General features: G+C 45.0%; 1 protein-coding gene across 6 annotated transcripts in view; it reads left to right on the plus strand.

Annotated features, from left to right (window-relative positions):
- Positions 1–17,888, plus strand: part of TBC1D1 (TBC1 domain family member 1) — a 122,914-nt gene extending 105,026 nt beyond the window's left edge. For all 6 annotated transcript variants that reach the window (XM_068137553.1, XM_068137555.1, XM_068137556.1 and 3 more), the window contains 5 exons: positions 4,126–4,370; positions 5,691–5,850; positions 11,051–11,220; positions 14,152–14,322; positions 16,345–17,888. In XM_068137553.1, the coding sequence (XP_067993654.1) occupies positions 4,126–4,370; positions 5,691–5,850; positions 11,051–11,220; positions 14,152–14,322; positions 16,345–16,545 (947 nt within the window). In that variant the 3' untranslated portion in view covers positions 16,546–17,888. The remainder of the gene's footprint in view (positions 1–4,125; positions 4,371–5,690; positions 5,851–11,050; positions 11,221–14,151; positions 14,323–16,344) is intronic.
- The last annotated feature ends 6 nt before the right edge of the window (positions 17,889–17,894 follow it).

Here is a 17,894-nt window from a genome sequence, read left to right on the forward strand (position 1 = left end):
TCAGATGTATGGTCACTAGTAAATGTGGTTACTGTCTCTGATTGCTGCTCCCAGATGGTTTTGTACAGGTCTTTATCAGTACCAGTGACCTCTCCATCTCAGCAGCTCACACAAGTCAGCCATTTGTTTTGTGACCCTCACAGAGGTAGTTTTCAGTGCCCTTTCTCTCTTCCCTCATGAAGGCTGTTCACTTTCCTCTCCAGTCCTGCCCCCAGGCAGCACATGGCTGCACTTCAGCTGGGTCAGAATGGTCTCCATGTTTGCCACACTTGGTAAAGTGAGTCAGAATATCAAGGCAGTGCACAGAAAACAAGTATCTGGAGCAACTGGTGTGAGCTGAGGTGGGCAGGGTGAGGTCGATGCCGTCTTCACTTTCCCCTACTTGACAGGCCTGCCAGGTTTCAGCTCAGCACTGGGAAGGTAACACTCCAAGGCAGCTGGGACTAGGCTGTTGCAATGTAGGTAAATTGTTTCCCTCCAGACTTTGTCACACCAGTTGTAGGAATTCCCCTGGCTCTTACTGCACCTCCCTTTTTTGGAGAGAGACATTTATTTGCAACCAGAGGTCATTTGCCAGCAAGCACCTATTAGCCAAGTCAGCATAGCAATGAACGTTGGGCTTCTGTTATGCTGAATGCCTCAGTCAGTGTTAGTGAACACCTTCAGCTGCAGAGAGAGGGATGGGACAACTCCTGGACAGCAAAGAGCACAGTTAGGTGGAGGTTGGTTGGCTCACACAGCAGATTGGGGCTTGCTGGCTCAGCAAGCTTCTCATGTTTTCTGCCTGGTTCAGCACACAAATACTTTCTCACCTTAGCTCTGCCTGTAGAAACAAATGACTGCAAGTGTTGCCAAATTGGTAACTGCATGCTGATTTTCAAGCTGGGGATTTACTTGCTCCCCCATGAGGTGAGGGAAAGATTGGGCCCTATTATCTCAGTAAGATGAAACTAGAAAGCTGGAGACTTCCTAGTAATTCCCACTGAAATAGTGTCACAGCATAGCTGGGTAGGCAGCTAGAAGAAATTTGCATGTTCTCACTTGTGTTCCTTCAGGCTGTCAGAAGCATTTTCTCTTAAAGCTTTAAGAATCCTTCTAAAAGCTTGCACTGAAAGGAAAAAAAGCCCAAAACACCCAGCAGTGTTCTTGCAACATGTGGTTATAACAGTTAACAAAGCTTTCCCAAATTAAGCTAAAGAGGTCTTGCTAACACAGTGTGAGCCAAGGATGTCATAACATCACTCACACTTTGTTGGATCTTAATAGTGGAGGTGTTCAGGAGCAGAGTTGATGGGGTGCTTGGTGCCATGGGTTAGTTGTTTGGGTGGGTTGGATTGGTTGATGGGTTGGACGTGATGATCTTGAAGGTCTCTTCCAACCTGGTTTATTCTATTCTATGAACTTCTCTGAGTAGGGGCAGTGGTGTGCACCTGGGTGCAGAGGTGAAAGCAGCTGCTTTCCTGGCCCAGTTCATGTCACAGTGCTATTTCATTCCCTGAACAAGATTAAAGCCACAATTCCTGTAAGGCTTTTTTGTGTGTGTGTGTACTCCCTTTTGTGGCCCCACCTACACATCTAATGCAGTCACTGAGGGTTTTAGGGCCTGAGCACCAAAGTCATGCTCAGTAAAGGACTCCTGTTCTTATGAAGATAAGGTAAACTGACTTCCAGATGCTATCAGTGTAGGAAACCACTGTACTCATCACTGAGTGTTTGCTGAACATAGTAGAAAATTATGTTTTGGTTTATCACATTTCAAAAGCAAAGCAGTCTAGGTGCTTACTTTCTCATTCTGATGCTCTTGAGATATCACAGTTCATTTAGAGGCTCTTCAGCAGGGCCAGGAGTTGTTTGCTCCCAAGTAAAAGCTAAAATTCTTAGTTAAGGCACCACGAGGAGATTCAGAAACAGATCAGCGTGTGAGTTTAGCAATTCTGCTCCTCCTCCATTTACTGTTTGGGTTCCTTAGAACTTTGCATTGCTCAGATCTTGTTCCTTGTTCTTGCTCAGATCGTAACTTTTCTTCATGCTGCGTGAGTGGCACTACACATCTGCCTTTAGACTTGCCTGTAGTAACTTACTAGGTCACAGGATTCCTTTGCAAAGGAACCCTTTGGAAAGTTGGGAATATTTCTTCTGTAAACTTCAGCTCTGTGACAGCCCAGCCAGGGAAGACCTGCTCAGGAACTGTATGCCAGTGTCAGGCATGTGACAGGCAAGAGCAGCTACCATATGGTAGGCAGAAGGACTCTAGCCCAAGGCTTTGTCTTCTTGAAACAGGAGCTCTGATATTATCTGGCAGTACAGCAGCATTCCAGGAGCTTGAGGGTGGGGTGGTATTTAACAAGTGGGCAACTGAAAAACAAGCTCCACTTAATACCAGAACAAAAGAAGTATTCAAATGTCTTCTCTGTTGAGGTATTTCACAGGGAAATCTGAGAGGGCTGTTTGGGGTTTTTTTTTTCCTAGAAATGAAAATATTCCCTTTTGGAAAGGTTTATGACAAGTGCAAAAGTGAAGCCTTTAATGCCTCTGTTCACACAATCAAAGAGTGGTTGAGGTTGAAAGGGAGCTGTTGAGATCATCTAGTCCACCCCTGATGCTCAAAGCCTCATTGTCTAAAACAGGTTGCCCAGGACCATGTTCACTCAGGTTTTGAGTGCGTCCATAGATGGAGACTTCACAACCTCCCTGGGCAGCCTGTGCCAGCATCTGGCTGCTCTTACAACAAAAAAATTGTACTTTCTTCTTACATTAGGTAGAATTTCCTGTGGGTCAATTTGTGCCCGTTGCCTCCTGTCCTTTCAGTGGGCACTACTGAGAGGAGCCTGTCTCACTCATCTTCCTCTGCTGCATATTCATGCAGATGATAAAATCCCTTTGAGACTTTTCTTCTCCATGCTAAACAGTCTCAGCTCTCTCAGCCTTTCTTCATAGGAGAGGTGCTCCAGTCCCTTCATCATCTTGGTGACCCTTCTTTGAGTATGTCCATCTCTCTTAGTGGAGTGCCCAGAGCTGGCCACAGGTGCAGCCTCACCAGTGCTTCGTGTAGGGCTAGGATCACCTCCCTCGATCTGCTGGCAGTGCTCCTCCTACTGCAAAGATGCTGCCAGGACACACTGCTGGCCCATGTTCAACTTGGTGAGGATCAGCACCCTCACGGTGATCCCCAACATATACTGGTGCATGAGGTTGTTCTTCCCCAGGTGCAGGATTTTTGTCCTTCCCTTTGTTGAACTTCTTGATGTTCTTGATAAATCACCATCCCTGGAGGTATTTAAAAGACATTTGGATGAGGTGCTAGGGTCATGATCTAACAGTTGTGTACAAGGAGATGTTAGGTTATGGTTGCACTGAGTGATCTCAAGGTCTTTTCCAAGCAGACAGTTGTGTCATTCTATGATTTCTCCAGCCTGTCACTTGTGCTGGTGCTCATGGGACACTTCCTGGAGCTGACACAGCTGAGTGACAGGGCAGAGCAACCAACTCGATTCTAAAAGAGTTATTTCTGCCAGGTTGGTGAACTGGATCAGTTCATGGAAAGAGTCTCACGTTGCAGGGAGGACCCATCATAAGACTGGAAGGGATAAATGCAAGGAGGGAGGTGATGAGACACATTTAATGGGAGAGAAGGCACGCAGAAAAAGGAAAGGGAAGGGACCTCAACCCAGCGAGCTCAGAAGCTCTAAGTCTGTGTCTGAATCTAATGGTTGTCTAAAAGCTACAAACACTAGCTTAAAAGTTCTTAAGAAAAGAGGACTCACTGAGCCACTGAATCAAGGCTCTAGCTATGACAGGGAACCAGCCTCTAGAAGCCTTCTAACAAACCAGTCAAGGGCCAGCCTTAAGAACTGGTTTCTCAGCTGTTCCCACCAAGAGCCTGTCCCCATCCCCCTGACAAGTTCTAAATGAATCTTGCACCTACCGTAATGAAACAGCGGAGTGTGAGTCAGTGCTTTGTATTGTTCCCTTTCTTAATGGTGTTCCTGTGGGTTGACTCAGAATCTACCTCTCGAAATAATCTGCCTTTTTGAATGAGTGTTTCATTTGATAACATGGCAAAGGTTTTTTGGGGTTTGTTTTGTTTGTTTAGTTTAAAGTCACTACCTTTGGCTCTTTCCCCAGGGCGCACCTTCCCGACGCATCCGTACTTCTCAGCGCAGCTGGGAGCTGGGCAGCTGTCACTCTACAACATTTTGAAGGCCTATTCACTTCTGGACCAGGAAGTAGGATATTGCCAGGGCCTTAGTTTTGTAGCTGGAGTTTTACTACTTCATATGAGTGAAGAAGATGCTTTTAAAATGCTGAAGTTTCTCATGTTTGACATGGGCCTGCGGAAACAGTACCGTCCGGACATGACAATTCTACAGGTAGGATTTCAGTTTTGCTAACGGAAGGCTGCTAGTGCCACATCAGCAGAGTGCAAGAGAGGTAGCTCTGTCAAAATTTGGATTTCAGCTTAAATCCAGTTCTCAAAAATGGGGGAAGATTATCTGGGAGGAGAATACAGCATCTTCAACACACCAGTTTCAAACAAAAAGACTCCCAGGGAGATCACAGTATCACAGTACCACAGTATAGCTTAGGTTGGAAAGGACCTCGAGGGTCATCGAGTCCAACCTATCAACACAGACCCCATGCCTAGACCATGGCACCAAGTGCCACATCCAATCTCCTCTTGAATGCCTCCAGGGACGGTGACTCCACCACCTCCCTGGGCAGCACATCCCAATGACGAACGACTCGCTCGGTGAAGAACTTCCTTCTCACCTCGAGTCTAAACCTCCCCTGGTGCAGCTTGAGACTGTGTCCCCTTGTTCTGGTGCTGGTTGCCTGGGAGAAGAGGCCAACCCCTTCCCAGCTACATCCACCTTTCAGGTAGAGGGCAATGAGGTCACCCCTGAGCCTCCTCTTCTCCAGGCTAAACAATCCCAGCTCACTCAGCCTCTCCTCATAGGGCTGTGTACAAGGCCTCTCCCCAGCCTTGTTGCCCTTCTCTGGACACGTTCAAGTGTTTCGATGTCCTTCTTAAACTGAGGGGCCCAGAACTGGACACAGTACTCAAGGTGTGGCCTAACCAAAGCAGAGTACAGCGCACAATGACTTCCCTGGTCCTGCTGGCCACACTATTCCTAATGCAGGCCAGGATGCCATTGGCCCTCTTGGCCACCTGGGCACACTGCTGGCTCATATTCAGGCAGCTGTCGATCAGCACCCCCAGGTCCCTCTCAGTTTGGGAGCTCTCCAGCCACTCCGACCCCAGCCTGTAGCTCTGCATGGGATTGCCGTAGCCAAAGTGCAGCACTCGGCACTTGGACTTGTTAAATGCCATCCCATTGGACTCTGCCCATCTGTCCAGTCTGTCAAGGTCCCTCTGCAGAGCCTTTCTACCCTCTAACTGACTGACATCTGCTCCTAACTTGGTGTCATCTGCAAACTTGACATGATGAAAGCCGTAAACTAGAAGAATTCTGTTATGTTATCGTACGAGGTTCAAATGGCCCTGCAAACGAGGTGACCCTCCCTGGGTCTCTCAGGTGGCTTCTGAGTATTTGTTTACTTCACATCATTCCATCTAAACATTAGCTGACAAATATCTTTCACTGCTTCTAGAGTGTGAAGCATGGGCCTTGCCACTGTGAGTATTAAAAGATGTTTATCTGTAGTCTCTTTGTTCTTACTCTGCACAGATCCAGATGTATCAGCTGTCTCGACTCCTTCACGACTACCATCGAGATCTCTATAACCACTTAGAAGAGCATGAGATTGGCCCCAGCCTCTATGCTGCTCCCTGGTTTCTCACCATGTTTGCCTCTCAATTTCCCCTCGGATTTGTAGCAAGAGTGTTTGGTAATTCTTCATGAAATTTCTCTCTGTTCTTTTTGAAGTGTTACATTTGTAATTCCAGTGTTAGAACACCATTGTTATCCCACCTGCTTCAGACACCCAGGAAGAGTATTTTGCTTACTGTTGATGAGCAGAAGTACAGCAGAGGTCATCTTATGGAATATGTATTTACAATCAACTGAAAAGAGAGAGGAAAGCATACAAGCGTCCCAAAATGTCTACTTATCCTCATCTTTACCTTTTCCCACCCTGCAAGCACTTGTAGAGAGGGTGTGAAATTGGTGCCATGAAGTCATGGTGTTATGACAATGGCCCTTCAGCACTGACCATTAGTTAGTTTCAAGCTGGAAAAAGATGTAACAAAGGTATCATCTGAGAAATCTATCCACTTTTCTCCATTAACATTGTCTCCAGCAATGTCAGTGGAAAATGAACCTGTGGTTTTAAAACACACACACAGATAGTCCTTGCAGTTTAAATATGGATTTACTCTACAGAAATAGAGGGCTTTTAATCTAATGTTTCTTGTCCTTATAGTTTTAGCCTGACTGATGATCCCACTTTCCAAAAATCATAGAATCATAGGTTGGAAGCGATCTCAGAGGTCATCTACTCCCACTCCCCTGCCGTGGGCAGGGACACTTCTCAGCTAGACTTGGCTGCTCATCCAACCTGTCCTTGAACACCCCCAGGCAGGAGGCTTCCACAACCTCCCCAGGCAGCCTACTCCAGAGCCTCACCACCCTTGTACTGAAGAACTTCTTCCTAAGATCCAGTCTAAACCTGCTCTCCCTGGGCTTACAACTATCACCCCTTGTCCTGTTGCTGGACACCCTCATGGAAAATCTCTCTGCCGCTATCCTGTAGGATCCCTTTGGGTATTGGAAGGCAGCTCTAAGGTCTTCCCAGTGTCTTCTCTAGGCTGAACAACCCCAGCTCCCTCAGCCTGTCCTCATAGCAGAGGTGTTCCACCCCTTGGATCATCAAATGTTTGGAAGCACCTGAACTAAAGAAGGACTAAATTCACTTCTGTTACCTGCTTTAGAATCTATGGAAGTGAAGTTCTGGGTTTTTAAGTTCAATTCCAATTAAGACTTTCCCTCAGTCTTGCCTTACAGCTGTGCATTTCATAGATTAATTGTTTGGTACTCGAGGAGATGCTTCATTTAGTTTTCAGTTATTTAGTTTTTAAGTTCTTTATGTGGTACTGGATCCCATATTGAGCAGGGTGGATTGGAGCTTTCTCCCAGTCTGTACTGCCGTTGAGGGTTGCCCCATTTACTGGAACTACGTAAGTCAAGAGCATTGGACACTCTTCTATAGCAGAAAGTAAAATCTCATCTTTACCTTTGTTAAAGGCTCTAAAACACAGTTCTAAACCTGCAAAAGGCTAGAGGTGACTCTTTGCTAGTGGCTGTTGTTAGCAGCATAGCAAGTTAGGATCCCATCAGCTCCGACCCATGTGTAGAGCACACATAATATTTTCATTCCTCGCTTACCAGAGCTCCTGGGATGAAAGCCTATGGTCTTTTAATGTTGGAGTAGTTGATCTATAAGTCACTAAGACTGTAGGAGTACACTGCCTTTTCCTCAAGTGGTGTCTCTGAACCTTTCATACAGGAAGCTGTTTAATAATCCCATTGTTAATAATTGTTAATAATCCCATTGTTGCAGACCGCTTCCTTTAGATGTCCATAGAGTACTTCTTCTAGGCACTGGAGGGTAGAACCAGACTCTCAGTGACAGGACAAGGGGCAATGGACACAGACTGGAACACAGGAAGAAAATTCTTCACTTTGAAGGTGGCAGAGCACTGGAACAGGCTACCCAGAGAGATTGTGGAGTCTCCTTCTCTGGAGGCATTCCAAACCTGCCTGGACATGTTCCTGTGTGATTTACTCTGGGTGACCCTGCTCTAGCAGAGGGCTTGGAGTGCATGATCTTCAGAGGTCCCTTCCAACCCCTGCCATGCTGTGGTTCTGTGATCTTACAAGCAATATATAAAAGAAGTGGGCTATAAAGAGGTTAACTCAATGACTGTTTTATGAGTGAAATTGCAAAACTGCTTTTAACTTTTTAATTGTCTGTCCAAACTTTCAACAGCTCTCCTGAGCAGCACCTAATGAAATACAGCTTTAACAAAGACCTGTTCTTTAATACCCTTATTTATTACTTATTTAATGGAGGAGGCTTGGTAGAAGAGTGTTTATTTTGTTTCAGGATTGTAGATAAAACTTGATTCTTTTTCATCCTGTAGGCTGCCAGTCATGTTGACATTCATTTGGGTACCTTCACTGGGCTGTGGTTGGCTGGCAGCCCACTTAATGGAAAGCGTGGGGAGTGGATAACAAATAGGTCTTTGTTAAGTACTTGCTGTTTTAAATGAGAGAGGGATTTCAGCCCTGGATTATCAGCTCAGCTCGCTCAGACATTCATTAACAACTTATAGGTCACCCTGAGTTAATCTATGTGTCTTTATGGGGCAGGTGCTGAATCATGCATTATTTTCAACCCCTTTTTTCACTTTGTGTTTTCTCACTGTTGCTCAGCATTCCCCCTCTGCATTTAGAGCTTTCCCTATGAAGCATATTCCCATAGTCCTCAGCTTCCATAGGGAATCAAGGCAGATGCCTGCTCTGTTACCACTTTTCAATCATTCCTGCCTTTGGACTTCACATTGGTTGGAGGTGAAAAATTCTTCACTACTCTGAGGTCAGATGGCAGCAAAGTGTAAGGTTAATGATTAGTTATTACTTATGCTTTTCTTTCATAGAGAGAAAGAGAGAGAGGAGTAAGATAGTGGTTGGACTTGATCCTAGAGGTCTTTTCCAACTATGGTGACTCTGTCGGGTGTGGCTTCAGTGTTACAGACAGAAGAGTGCAAGGGGAAATTTGGTTCTGGTATGAATTGGGAAAGAGAGGTTGCTGCTACTGAAAAAGATAGCCAGTGTTTCCATATGTTCTGTGATACCTGTGGGCTTGCTAGTTGTGGTTGTTTTCCATGCTGTGTGGTGAGGGTTTTATCCTCTTTATTATTCTTTCTTTTATTTTTTTTTAATCATTAAGACATAGAATTTATTTGATGCCATTGTGCTACCTTCATAAGTGCTTGTGACTTCCTTCAGAGCTTCAGAGAGAAAAAGGGAAGGAACAAGAGAGAAACCCTTTGAAAATAAAAATACATTTAAAAAAAAAATAGAATAATAGAGTTAACCAGGTTGGAAAAGACCTTTGAGGTCATCAAGTCCAATCTATCACTCAACACCATCTAATCAACTAAACCATGGCACCAAGCGCCCCATCCAGTCTCTTCTTAAACACCTCCAGTGATGGCGACTCCACCACCTCCCTGGGCAGCACATTCCAATGGCCAATCTCTCTCTCTGTGAAGAACTTCTTCCTAACATCCAGCCCAAACCTCCCCTGGCACACCTTGAGACTGTGTCCTCTTGTTCTGGTGCTGGTTGCCTGGGAGAAGACACCAACTCCCAGCTGGCTACAACCTCCCTTCAGGTAGTTGTAGAGAGCAGTAAGATCTCCCCTGAGCCTCCTCTTCTGCAGGCTAAGCAACCCCAGCTCCCTCAGCCTCTCCTCATAGGGCTTGTGCTCCAAACCCCTCACCAAATATGGAATAAAGCCACAATGTCTTCTCTTCATTTCCATCTCCATCAGTATTGTTTCATATGTTAGATGCTTTTGCCAATAGCAAGTCCCTCAATACAACCAGGATCAGATTCTGAGTTGTAGTAGCAGGGAAATTAAATGCAGGGCAGTGCTGTTTGTACAGTGGACAGATGGGTTTGTGAAGATGGGATTCTTGTCTGATGCTCTCATTGCAGCCTTCTGTTTCTTTCCTCTGTAAAGACATAGGCAATTTGTAAAGGAAAAGAAAAGAAAGGAAGTTGCATTGAAAGGTCACCATGTACTGTGGTTTCAGTGTGCTTGAGTGTATGCCAGGTGCTGGCATTGCAAGGCCCCCTGCAATTTTTAAACTTCAGCTGCCTTACTAAGATTTCATGGTACTTCATAATGTAGCTATTGGAATATTAACAGAAGTGCTTGAGAGAGACACTAAAAATAAGCACTTGCCCAGGGAACCTGAGGCTGCATTTAACCTCAGTGTGGTAGTAACAGATTTTGTAGCTTGCTCTACCAGGATGACAAAAGATCAGATCAGATCTTGGGTTGTGTCCATTACCTGTTCTGCTGGGATTAGAATTCTGTTCAAATTCAGGTCCCATGAGAATGTCAAAGGAAAGAGGGGGGAAAAAAAGCCTCCCAAATTATTACATGGAGAAAAGGTGGCAACACTTACAAACTTGACTGCCTGGTTTGCTGTGTCCTTAGTCTAAATTTGAATTGGCTTTTTTGGAATGAAACAGTATCACAGTATAACTAAGGTTGGAAGAGACCTCAAAGATCATCGAGTCCAACCTATCACCACAGACCCCATGCCTAGACCATGGCACCAAGTGCCACGTCCAATCCCCTCTTGAACACCTCCAGGGACGGGGACTCCACCACCTCCCTGGGCAGCACATTCCAATGATGAATGACTCGCTCGGTGAAGAACTTTCTCCTCACCTCGAGTCTAAACCTCCCCTGGCGCAGCTTGAGACTGTGTCCTCTTGTTCTGGTGCTGGTTGCCTGGGAGAAGAGACCAACCCCTTCCTGGCTACAGCCTCCCTTCAGGTAGTTGTAGAGGGCAATGAGGTCACCCCTGAGCCTCCTCTTCTCCAGGCTAAGCAGCCCCAGCTCCCTCAGCCTCTCCTCATAGGGCTGTGTTCAAGGCCTCTCCTCAGCCTTGTTGCCCTTCTCTGGACACGTTCAAGTGTTTCAATGTCCTTCTTAAACTGAGGGTCCCAGAACTGGACACAGGACTCAAGGTGTGACCTAACCAATGCAGAGTACAGGGGCACAATGACTTCCCTGCTCCTGCTGGCCACACTATTCCTAATGCAGACCTCACTGAACAAATTGATAGTGGGTTGTGTTAGTCAAGTGTGCTGTACACAGTAGTAATCTTGATGCTACAAGACTTCTACAGCCATAGCCACAGTAACAAAAACACATCTGGCACAGCATAGCTAGCCCCCAGATTGCTCCTGTGAGAAGCTGTCCTTGGACATCTGACTGTTGTAATAGTCTCATCACAAATGTGAGCTTTTTTTATTTACTGTGTTTTTTTTCTTTGTTTTCACAGATATGCTCTTTCTTCAGGGATCAGAGGCTATATTTAAAGTGGCTTTAAGCCTCTTGGGAAGCCACAAGCCCTTGATTCTGCAGCATGAGAACCTAGAAACTATTGTTGATTTTATTAAAAGCACTCTCCCCAACTTGGGTTTGGTACAGATGGAAAAGACCATTAGTCAGGTATGAAATAACCTGGACATCTGAGTAGTGTGCAAAAGACTGCTCTTTGTGACGAGTTCTTGACAGGAGAACCACAACAGGCTCATGTGTTACCTCAAGTTGAGAGTTCTGTTACTGGAGTTCTGGAGATACTGGAAACTTTTGCAAGCATATGACATGTGTGCTGGTTGTGGTCATTTTATGAAGCCTTTAAAGAAAAATGAGGTCACTTTGGGTTTGGAAGTGTGCAACACTTTGTTACTGGCAGCAAATATTACAGCCCATACACGGTGCATTCCAGAAAACAAGCGGCAAGGTGGGCTGAAAGCCTTCCGAGATTTCCTGTCTCCAAAGAGTCCTGCTCTCCAAGTCTCATTTCAGAAACAGAAATTGACCTCACAAGTGTTGACCTTGCTTAATGAAATTAGAAGCCTCCCGGTGTTGACTTTGTCTGTGTTGGCTTTTGTGGTGGTGGTGGTTCAGTATGTTACAACAGCTCCTTTGTATTTCTGCCAGCAGTCCATGGGGCACTGCAGGCTCTTGCAGTGAGCAGTGACCCTAGGCAGCAAAGCTGGGGAATGCTTGATGCACTTTGATGGCAGACAAGGAGAATGATGCAATATTGCTCAGGTGGCAGAAGGCTCCAAAGGATCACTGGAATTTGAACAAGAAATAAATCACAAACTATTGCAGTTCTGGCTTGCCTGTTCAGAAACCCTAACTGTTAAACTTGACATCTCATTTGGAGCAGGATTTAATCTGGTTTTCCTGAAGGCCTTTTGTGGACCAAAACAGGGACGTACTGTGCAGAACTGCAAGTGCCTGCCACTCAGCAAGGGCTGCAGGAGATCTGCAAAGCCCGTAAGAAGCAAGCAGAAGTGCAGTACCCTTGCTTGCAAGAGGCTCCCTTCTGATCCCTAGCAGCAAAGCTTCCAAGGGACACAGGCTCAAATTATGATCAGAAACATTTCTTGTAGTGTTCACTATCAAAGGAAAGAGGGGAGAACTAGAAATCCTGTAGGAGGAGAAGGAAAGCAAGTGATTTCTAGGCCACAGAAGAGGATCATCCATTCTCTGCCAAGCTAAAAGCCTGGAGTGCACACCTCTGCAGAGGTTTGAAGTGCTTAGGTGACCTGCAGAAAACCAGTGTCTCTGAGCAGCAGGAGGGAGAGATGCTCTGTTTAGGCAGCTCTGACTGCTCTGAGTTTCAAGTGGGCAGGTGGAAGTAGCTTGAAAGGAGAGCAGTTCCCCTACCTTGATCAGGACTGCCTTTGAAGAGAGTAGCTGTTTGGCCAGCCCTGCAGTCCATCCAGAGCTCCTGGGCTAATCTTCATCCTCCTCACACCTTCTGCAGCCTGGCCCTTCATTTGCATGCCTTAACTTGCCTTCAGAAAGCTCATTTAGATGTCAAGCTTTTCATCTGCCTCATGTTTACCCCCTTTCAGATTTGATACCCTGTGTATGTCGGCAGGGATTTCCCTCCCTTCTCAAGAGCACAGAGGCTAGAAGTGGCAGGGTTCATGAGAGGAACTAGCATTCTGCTCTGCTGACCTGCTCAGTTTGATTTATTGATGTTTCACCAGTGTGCTCTCTCCAGAGATGCTCAGATCTACAGAAAATGGAAGTTCCATGCCTGCCCAAATCCAGTACAGCTTTCTGCACTTGGATGCTCAGCCTGTGTGCTTCTGCTGCTGCGCAGCTGAGAGAATTTGGGTATAGCATCAGTAGCAGGTGCTAGAGTGCTGATGTTTCCTTTAGCCAACAGTTAAAGTTGTATAGACAAAGCAGGCAAATCAGGTAGGAAATAATTCTTGTTACTTCAACAGGTATTTAAAATACAATTTGATATTTGACTCATTTCCCAAAGGAATTAAGTACCAGGGTTTTAAAAAGAGATAGGCCTTGAACTTCCATGCTTGGGCTGTTTTGCAAAAGCATTTCTCAAGCAGCCTTTCTTTCTGCTGTTCATTGGTTGGCACACTTGTGCTTTTAATTTACCACCCTCTTCACTGCTTTTGGAGGAGTTGACTAGCTTAGGGCCATTGAAGTCCTATTTCCTGATTCATTTGAAGGCAGCTATTTGCCAAAACCTAGCAAAAAAGGAAGTACAATAGCAGGGTTTTTTTTCCTTCAGGTCACTCTGTGCATCTCTGTTTATTTACCTGCTGGTAAGAGAAGTTTTCTTAATATTGATGTACAAGACTGACATTTATTTCAGTGATCCACAGTTAACAGTAATAGAAATCTGCTCTGATGTTACATAGAGTTTTCATTAAGCTTGTTAGTGTAAGGCTGGATGATTTAATTTTTATAGATTAGGGTTAGAAGAGGCCTTAAAGATCATCTAGTTCCAACCCCCTGCCGTGGGTAGGAATACCTTCCACTAGACCAGTTTGCTCAAGGCCTCATCCAACCTGGCCTTGAACACTTTCAGGGAGGGGGCATCCACAACCTCCCTGGGCACCCTGTTCCAATGCTCATCACCATCACATTTTCTCTCAGTCTCTAGGAGGACTGTAGAATCATAACTAAACCTAGCAGATTTACTGCTTTGCATGTAAAGCTTGCTTTCTGCTGAGCCTTAAGCTTGTGTAGGTGGCACATGAGCCTGGACCACACTTCTGTATAGTGACATCTCATTCTGAGTAGGTCCAGGAAGGTCCCTGCCAAAGCAAAATGCATTCAGTTCACTCCTAAAGAGGGGAATACCCTCCAGAGTCTAGACTCCTTGAAAACCTTTGTGCAAGTGCTTTTGCTGAAGTCAGGCAGCAAATCAGTAGCAAAGGTTTGAAGTAGATCCAACACTGATGTATTGCACGCTAGGAAATGTGAATGGCAAACATGAAGTTCCTTGTATGCGGTGATTAAATATCTCAGTCATTGGTTTTAGAGCACTGAATGAGCTCTGGCTTTCATCTGCACAGCACCTAATAACACTTTTTTATCCAACAGGTGTTTGAAATGGATATTGCCAAGCAGTTGCAAGCTTATGAAGTGGAATACCATGTGCTTCAGGACGAGCTTATAGACTCCTCGCTAAATGACAATCAGAGGCTGGATAAATTAGAGAAGGCGAACAGTAGCTTGCGCAAACAAAACTTTGATCTCCTGGAGGAACTGCAGGTACAACTTACGGTCATAGTTAATTTACATTCTCAGTTAGCCACCTTCTCAAAGAGACCATCCTGTGTCAAGGCTCAGGAGGGGCTGGGATTTGGGCTAGTGACCTTAAAGTGTAGCATCTTCCTTCCAGTTTTCTTTAGTTTAGCCTTTAAACTGTAGCCACTTGCAATTCTCTTTAGCCTTTCAACTGTAGCCACTTCATTCCAGTTTTCTTTAGTCTAGCCTTTAAACTGTAGCCACTTGCAATTCTCTTCAATTTAGCCTTCAAGTGCAGGAGAAACTCTGAGGGAGGTGCATAGACCATGGTCTTGCACTTTATGAACAGTTGATTTGTCACACTGTCTCTTCTCTTGGAATTCAAATCATAGCTGTAGAAGATGACTAAAAATACAGAGTGCTTTCTCAACTTCATTTTTACATTTTGAGTGATTGCTTTATTGTAGCAGGGATACTAGTCTGTCACAGAATAGAGTAGAATTAGAATAGAATTAACCAGGTTGGAAAAGACCTCCGAGATCACCGAGTCCAACCGATCACCCAACACTATCCAATCAACTAAACCATGGCACCAAGCACCCCATCCAGTCTCTTAAACAGCTCCAGTGATGGTGACTCCACTGTCTCCCTGGGCAGCACATTCCAATGGCCAATCACTCTTTCTGTGAAGAACTTCCTCCTCACCTCGAGTCTAAACCTCCCCTGGTGCAGCTTGAGACTGTGTCCTCTTGTTCTGGTGCTGGTTGCCTGGGAGAAGAGACCAACCCCCTCCTGGCTACAACCTCCCTTCAGGTAGTTGTAGACAGCAATAAGGTCTCCTCTGAGCCTCTTCTCCAGGCTAATGCCAGTGTCACAATTTAGAGATACATTTTCTATAAGAGACTTACTCTTTCTTGGCAGACTTTTTGTAAAAGAACTGTTACTGTTTAGACAAGATATGAAGTAATTTCTAGTATGTGCTCGGTGCCTGTTCAGTCTGCAGCTTTTGCAGCGGTCTCTCTAGGGGTGTTCTGGTGCAGCTGTTCAGGAAGTCATAGAATCCTAGAGTGGTTTGTGTTGGAAAGGACTTCAAAGATCAACTAGTTCCAACCTCCCTGCCACGGTCAGGGACACCTTCCACTAGACCAGGTTGCTCAAGGCTCCATCCAGCCTGGTCCTGAACACTTCCAGGGAGAGGGCATCCACAAGCTCTCTGGGCAACCTGTTCCAGTGTTTCACTACCCTCACTGTAAAGAATTTCTTCCAATATAAATCTCCCTTCTTCCAGCTCAAAGCCATTGTCCCTCGTCCTATCACAGCAAGCCCTTGTAAAAGTCCCTCCCAAGCTCTCCTGTAGGCCTCCTCCTGGGTACTGAAAGGCTGCTAGAAGGTGTCCCTGGAGTCTTTTTTTTGTCTCCACCCTGAATAGCCCCAACTCTGGCAGCCTGTCATAGTAGGACATTTGTTATAAAACTTCTGACCAAGCATTTACTGAGATGAAGAAAGGGATAAGAAGCAGGCATTTCAAGTCTCTTGATTGTTGTTAAAGACACAGACTTTGTAACATAACAGGTGCAGGAAGGAGCTCGTGCTGAAGTGAGGATGCAGCTAACAGACCAGGATGTCTCTGCTTTGCAATTCAACAAGTAGAACTGGCCAAAAATGTCTCCCAACTGCCCCAAACAGAGGCTTATCTTAACCTGCAGCTCTTTGGTAAATAATTAGTAGACTTAGTAACTTTCTAATGCAGCTACGTTGCGTCACTCTCTGAGTTTAATTGTGAGCTAATCAAGGGAATCAAGTTAAGAGGGGGAAGTTTCTTGTTACAGGCAAAGCCCTAGTTGTAATCTAAACTCTACCAAATCTAATAACATTGATACTTGCACTCACCTTTGCAATTTTTCATCGTTCAGAAAGTATTTTGTATGTATTCAACTGTCTCAAAAGAAATAGTTTAAAGTCTGGTCTGGTTATTAATGAATTTCTTCTTTTTTTCTTTTCTTCCCCTTCTTTCTCCCCACTCCTCTTTTCTTCTTCCTTTGAAAGGTGGCTAATGGAAAGATCCAAAACCTTGAAGCCACAGTAGAGCTTTTATTGAGCAACGAAGGCAAACTGAAGCAGTCCATTCTCACCCTTGAGCAAGAGAGAGCAGCTTTGCTGAAAGCAGTGGAAGAGATGCAGAAGAAGCTTGGTGATACCGATGGGAAGCCTGTTCTGACTGGACAAGAACACATGGATGCTGACTGACATTCACAGCTGTAATGGAGCTGAGAAGCTGAGCAAGAAACAAAGGGAAGAAGTGGGTCTCTTTGGCATGATCCCTGGGAATTTGACATTGTTACCTTCATTGTACATGCCTTACTGTAGCAAAGCAAGACACAGGCATGGTGGCTTCCCATATCAGAGAAGATTGGGGAGAAGGTTCTTTCTTCATAGTATCTAGAAATACTATGAGCAGTAAGATGCCAACTGATAGTAAGCAGGACTTGTAAGTGCAGTCATACACAGCACACTGTAAAGGTGTCATGGATTCTTCCATAAGTGCTTCTGAAACCTAAGTGCTTTGTGTTGATCACATACTTGGTTTGTGTGTGGATCCACCACCATGTTAAACAGCACATCCTTGAGAAGGTCCTCTGAAGAAATGCAGCAGTGTCAAACCTCTGAGGGATGGCTGCCCTGTTGCAGCTCTGTGGTGGTAACATTGACACAGAGGTTTGTGACTGGTACTTGAGATGTTTTTAAGGGTGTATTTCCCTACAGCTTGGCTGTTAATGGTCTTGTTTAGGCTTCAGAAAAGTGTTTCCTGATGCTTGAAGGTGTCACTCCATTGGACTCCAGAAGAGCTGGACCTCTTCCTATGTAACTGTGCATAGTTGGGGGTTGCTGTCTGGTTTTCTAAGTACATTGTTTTAGAACATTCTTTTGTTTAACAGCCATTAATTTAGAGCATTGTTAGCTGGCATTATCTAATAAGCATCCTGTATATAGCCACTGCATTATGCTTAACAAAATACACTGACATGGGTTTGGGGAGGCCTGTGACTCCTGCAACAGCATCCATGGAGCTAGACTCAAGACTTTCCAAGTTTCATCTTATTTATTTCTGATCTGCTGTGTGATGGGAGGCAATCCTTTTGATGGGAGACTAATGCCCCTTTCTCTCATTTTTGTATTCCCCTTATTTGGTCCCCTGTGCCCACTCAAATGTTATTCTTGAAGACTTTTTTTCTTCTTTTCTTTTCTGAAGTAGTGGAGGCATTTCAAGAGCTTCATGTTGTGCCAGATATGCTTAAACTGGTTTAGAAAGGGTTTGAATTAGGTCACCATTCTTTTTCACAAAGCAGCTTTGAAGATTACACATGTTAAAAACTAAATAGATAATTCTTCTTTTCCTTAATACAGTGAAAGTTTCCAGGCCAGTTAGGAAGCAACCACTGCTGCAAGTGCAATAATATCCCATGGATATCCAGTTGGTTGGGTTTGCTTCAGAGTTAGGAGTAGTACCATACTTTTCTTCAGTTCCCCAAGAACAGAGTTCATCCACATGGGTGTTGTGCTAGGCTGGAGAGCCAAAGGGTTTTTTGCCAGGTTGT

Source organism: Melanerpes formicivorus, unplaced genomic scaffold, assembly GCF_026170545.1.
Source record: "Melanerpes formicivorus ecotype bairdi unplaced genomic scaffold, bMelFor1.0.p_v2 SCAF_4, whole genome shotgun sequence".
NCBI lineage: Eukaryota > Metazoa > Chordata > Aves > Piciformes > Picidae > Melanerpes > Melanerpes formicivorus.